Genomic DNA, 6,000 nt, shown 5'->3' on the forward strand with positions numbered 1-6,000 from the left:
GTGTGTGTGTGTGTGTGTGTGTGGACAACTTGTGGGAGTTAGTTTTCTCCTTCTACCTCGTGGGTTCTGGGGGTGGAACTCAGATCATGAGGCCTGGTGACACAGTACCTTAACCAGATGGGCCATTTTGCCAGCTGAACTTGGCCATTTTTTAAAAGAATACAGGACAGTTCTCAGCAGTGTTCATCATGGTGATTCAGCTTGTCAGTTCTGTGCATGGATTTAGGTTGTGCATCCTGAGGTTAGATTCAGGCTCTGTATTCTGGGCAGGAACACCAGGAAACTGATGGATTCTCAGTGCTTCCTGCCAGTCCACCTTGATGCTCACTTTGTCCTAGGTTTAAGACTGGTTTTCATGTTCGTCATGCCATTCTTCTCCCTGAGTTTTAGTTTCCTCCCCTTTCAAGGCACGATCTGCTCTTGTGACTAGTAAGTGTCCCATGAAGACATGCTTTGTAGACATTTTTGTGTCCTGTATGTCAACACTCTTTAGACCATTGGTTTTAACAACCATTTTAGAATTCTTACTGGAATCATTATGGCTGTTAGTTACCAAATGATAGTTTTTCTTATTTAAGTTCTTCTGGTGCATTTTTTAGTTGAGATTCCACACCAATGGCTTTCTTAACATTGTGATGACCCCTCCTGTTTGGGGAAAAATAGCTGGACAAATCTAAAGTGACAGGAAATGAAAGCTCACCCTTCCTCCCTTCCTCTTCTCCAGGGCCCAGGTACTCAGCTGAGTGGTTTATCTGTACACCCTTCATACAGTGGAAATATACAGTTATCCAAAGTTGTTTTTAGGCAATTTTGGTTTTAGTGACAAGAAGCTTAAGTTTCTTGTTCCTGCAGGTGTACCTCAGAATTCAACACACACACACACACACACACACACACACACACACATCACACGACATAAAAGGGGGGACTTACGAGAACTATAAGGCACCAATGAGAAATACAAAATGTGCAATATGGCATTCTAAGGAATCAGATGGTGCAGCCATTTGTATGTTTGTGGGTTTTTGTGTGTTTGTTTTGTCTTGTCTTTGTTTTTGCTCTTAGTTTCATTTTTACCAGACTGATAGAGAAATTTGGACACTGGCTACATATTTGCTGATAGGAACTAGTTATTTTTAATCCTGATACTGTGGTATGTTTTTGAAAGTCACAATTTGTGAGTACTTCCTGAAGTATTAATGGATGAGATTGTGTAATGTCTAGGATTTGATCACAAATAGAGGAAAGTGGGCAGCATGATACACAAAACAAGACCTGTTATATGAGCCAATAATGGCTGAAGATGTCCCTTCTGTAAAGAAGGTTTGGTATACCTTTCCATAAGAAAAGCACTCCAGGATGATGGCCATCTCAGAGTCACTGTGCTTCTCTTTCATGGCTAGATCAGGTATGAAATAGAATCTCCCAGTTGCGAAAGGAAGTAACCACATTTGTAATGTTTTTTTCATTATACAAATATATGAAATAATTTGAGCATGAATATAGTAATCCCTGCAAAGAACATGTCTACTCCATGTAGAATGTGGGTTAATCCTTGTATTATCCCGGAAGCTTGGTCCTAACTGTTCATCCTTCCGTCCAGGTCAGTGAAGGGCTGATACTGTACCAGCACATGGATCTTGAGAACACAGGGTGGGCCTCAGAAGACTCCTTCACATTCACGGCTTTCTCCCCTCCTGCAGCCCTGGGCCCTGAGGACTTCCGGATTACCATTTCATATGAAACAAATGAGTCAGGCCGACAAAGCCAGCTGCTTGCCAATACAGGTACTGCCACCAAGCTATGGCCAGTGCTGTGTCTAAAGTAGAAGAGAGAAAACGTGGAAATGAGTCTTCCCCCTTGTGTCCAGGCCACAATATCATCCTCTGGAATAAACACAGTTACAGCCAGTGGTTGTTACTCTACATGCCCTCGTGTGTTTCCTGTCATGAGCTTAATGGTGAGGCATGGTGGTTTAGCTTTAAAGAATCTCTTTATACCTCCAAATGGGAGCCTTATCATGCCCGTGACTGAAAGGAATTGATAGAAATGAAAATAATGAATGGAAAGAATTATTAAAAGCTATGCCTGTTTCAATATCAGGAGAGATTCAGCCAGAGGTAAGTTAGCAAAAGTGGATGTAGGGTCTTAAAGCTTGCTTGCCTGAAATGTTGGCTTAATGGTTGTTGGCAGGTAATTCCCAATCACTCTCCTCCCCACTTCCTCCCTGTGTCTTTCCTGTGCTCCAGCCATTTCCCTTCTTTCCTCAGTTTACTTCCCACATGTGTGTTACCCTCTTCTCTTCCCATCACCCTTCAGGTGATCACTTTTGTACTGTTATGCCCTCCAACACACATAAACACATACACACACACACACACACACACACACACACACACACCCCTCAGTTTTTTGAGTAAGAAACCATGACATTTGTCTCTCTGAGTTTCACTAACTTAACCTAAGAAAATCATCTCCGGTTGCATTCATTTTCCCCAAAATGTCATTATTCCTTTTTTTCTTTACGACAGTGTCAGAGTCCACTGTATGTACGCACCACATTTTCTTTACCATTGATCCATTGATGGACATCTAGCCTGATCTTACTTCCTATCTACTAAATATAGATGTTCAGGTATCCTTGCGAGTGCTAAGAGTTTTTTGAGTATACAACCGGGAGTGGATAGCTGGGTTATATGAGAATTCTATTTTCAGCTTTTTGAGCTTTTTTGCATTGGTTTTCATAAGGATGTGTTTACATTTAAATTTTACTTTTGTGTGATAATTCAGGTGCTTGAGTAACCTATGTGTTTAGAATAATCCACTGAGATACTTGGGAGTGAAAGCTTTATGACCTTCATTAAATGTCTGATCAAATGTCTGTTATTTAACTGTTTTAATAGGAGCCTTTGTCAAAGAGGGAGATAAAGTTCTCATTGACCAATCTAAGCTAGATGCTTCCAACCTCTTGCTTCAACTGCCCCAGCCTCAGCGTTCTGCCCATGAAATCTGGTTCCAGGTCACAGTGCTTCCTCGCCATGGAACCATTATGGTGGGAGAAAGAAACCTTACCACAGGAAAACCCTACTTCTCCCAGCATGTAGTTAATGCATTTGGAGTCACTTATCTTCACGATGACTCTGAATCACTAGTGGACAGTTTTACCTTTGCTGTTTGGCCAAACCCAAAGAGCAAGTCCACCAGTAAGCCGGAGGCCAACTTTCTGGAAGAGATGTTCAACATCACCATCACCCCTGTGAATGATCAGCCTCCAGAATTAAAGACCAGAGGGCTTCGGCTGACAGTTCTGCAGGGCAGTAGGTTGGTGGTGGGACCTGAAATTCTCAACGTAGAAGATCCAGACAGTCCTTCACACGAAATCCAATATGTGGTCATCCGTCCACCCAACAATGGCTTCTTAGCAATGGCTCATGATCCACGCACCGCCGCTCACCACTTCACACAAGCCGACATCAACAACGCTCAGGTGTGGTTCACACAGGACGGCAGCCCATCCTCTGGAGCGTTTTATTTTAGTGTGACTGATGGTGATCACCGCCCTCTCTATAAGCTTTTCCATCTGGATGTCATCCCCATCTCCATCACTCTTGCGAACCTCACAGACCTGCTTCTCCCACAGGGCCAGACAACTGTCCCCATCACCAGTGCCCAGCTTTCAGCAGTGACCAATAGTAGGAGCCGTCAGATCACCTACAGGATGACACAACCCCTCCAAAATGGCCACTTGCTGCTGGAAAACCAGCTGGTCACGAGCTTTGGACAGGAGGATTTGGACTCTGGAAGACTTTTTTACCACATGACCAATCTCACTGCCTCAGAAGATCAGCTGCGGCTCTCATTGTTTACAACGGAGAGCAACTTGACAGAGCAGACGCTGAGCATCAGAGTGCAGCCTTTAGTGAGGGTTACACCGAACCTGCAAATCGCCAACGGGGTGGCTCACCGGCTTCGGAAAGAGGATCTGGATGCAACCGAACTTGCTAACAGGACTAGCAGTGACCCCACGTTTGAAGTGATACAGCCACCCACCCACGGGCGACTTGTTCGCAGTGCGCTTGACAGCCCTGTGGTGGAAGAGGTCACGCGGTTCACCCAGACAGACATCAACCAGGGGCAGCTGGTGCTTGAGCCGCATGCTAATCTAACGGGCACCTTTACCCAGAATGACTCCTTTACCTTCTCGCTCAGGGCAGACCGTGTGCAGCCAGCAACAGGTTATCTGGCCTTCACCATAGTGCCACCAGACCCCTTACCTTTACAAACATTTACGCCAGGCGTGCCTTTGTTTGTCACTGGAGAGAACCCTGTGGCCTCCGTTTGCCCTCAGAAACAACTTACAGCTTCTGTTTTAACACAGACAGAGGCTCCAGGGAATCTGACCCAGAGCAAAGGGCAGGGGACAGATTCCTGGGGACAGGTCGGTGGCAAAGAGCCAACTGTAGGTGGCAAGGTCTCCCCCACTAAGGTCATTTGGCCATATGCCGCCACCGAAGTCCTTTCTGGGGGGGGCACGCAGCCTGGAGAGAGCAGTTTCCTGCTGATGGTCGCCCTCCCCTTGGCTGCTGTGTTCTTCCTCCTGACAGTGACTGCGGTGGCCCTGTGTGTTTGGCTGCTGAGCCGAAAGGAGAACAAACCTAAACCTCTTCTCCAGCCGAAGACCAGCCTCGAATCCCCATTGCCAAGCTGTAGAGCAGAGAGGATTGGAGCCATCCCCACCGTCAGGGTGACACCCCTTATGAGAAACTCCAGATGCCCTGCTACCAGTCTGTTTAGGCCTCAAGCCTACGATCAGGCTCCCTCTCTGGGGGTAGAGCCTATAGAGAAATGCGCTGCCTGGGAGGCTTGGGTGAACCTGGATCCTGACATGGCCGAGCTCTGTCGGCAAACCAACCCAGCACTGAAACACAACCAGTACTGGGTATAAACGGGGAACCCCACCTCCCACCCCACCTCACCCTCGTCCTCCCTCCCTCCTTCTCTTCTCCTTCACCTCTCTCCTCTCCCCCGTTTCTCTCCCTCTCTTCCCTCTACTTCTCCCACCTTCCCCCCATCTCTGTCTTTCCTTGCTCTTATTGACCACTTACTGTGTATAGGTACTGAGCACGGCACTGGGCTATTCTGATGGAGTCATGCAGATTGGATCCAAGTCTGCCCCTTGTAATGCACCTGGCTCAGTCAGCGGTGCTGTGGGTGAGCTGAGCACTGTAACTCATGGTCCCAGATTGTGTCCCCTTTTCTGGATCTGGCTTTCTCCACACATGCGCTTCTGTTAAAATTAAACTGCAAACCAGGCGCTGCAGCTATAATCCCAGCTCTGGGAAGCAGAGGCAGGCAGACCTCTGTGAGTTCAAGGCCAGCCCGCTCTACAAAGGGAGTCCAGGAAAGCCAGGGAAACCCTGTCTCTGAAAATCAAAAACCAAACCAAAACAAAAAAAAGAATTAACTGCACTAAGGTACTACTTAGCACCGGGGCCAGATTGGAAGCAGTGCATTGACTTGGGGCTTGGAGTTAAAGGAGGAAGGTTTGGGTGCTTCTCATGGAAGATTTACTCTCAGTGAGTCAGCAGGAAGTGCCAATTCTGTCTCTGCAAATGTCACTTACCAGTGAGTTTGTTTATATGATACTTATAGATCATCCTTCTCTTCTGGGAACTCTTCTTTGGTTGGTTGCCTTGTTCTGATAGCGGGGCAAACTGACCTCCTTTGAGAATATTCATTAAATACATTGTATTTCCTCAAGAAACATTGTCTGTTCTGATCTGTAAAATCAAGAAATATTATATGAAGCTCTGAGGGATAGAAAGGTGTGTTAAAATTTTGTTATTATTTTTAATTTTTTTTGATGCCTTCATTTGGCACCCTTTTACAATAAGTTGAACTAATGACAAATTTGTATTTGAATTGTCTGCTTGAGTCTTTGGCCAAGATTAATTTCTGCAACTGTAAAATGAAGCTTTTAGTATTTACATTAAGAAAGCC

General features: G+C 45.8%; 1 protein-coding gene across 1 annotated transcript in view; it reads left to right on the forward strand.

Annotated features, from left to right (window-relative positions):
* LOC129673660 (chondroitin sulfate proteoglycan 4-like) overlaps nt 1-5,753 on the forward strand; it is a 65,249-nt gene extending 59,496 nt beyond the window's left edge. Inside the window, exons 9-10 of the mRNA XM_055603556.1 lie at nt 1,604-1,787; nt 2,904-5,753. Coding sequence (XP_055459531.1) covers nt 1,604-1,787; nt 2,904-4,945 — 2,226 coding nt within the window. The 3' untranslated portion in view covers nt 4,946-5,753. The remainder of the gene's footprint in view (nt 1-1,603; nt 1,788-2,903) is intronic.
* Nucleotides 5,754-6,000: the final 247 nt, after the last annotated feature.

Source organism: Psammomys obesus, unplaced genomic scaffold (genome assembly GCF_907164565.1).
Source record: "Psammomys obesus unplaced genomic scaffold, mPsaObe1.curated_primary_1811, whole genome shotgun sequence".
Taxonomy (NCBI): domain Eukaryota; kingdom Metazoa; phylum Chordata; class Mammalia; order Rodentia; family Muridae; genus Psammomys; species Psammomys obesus.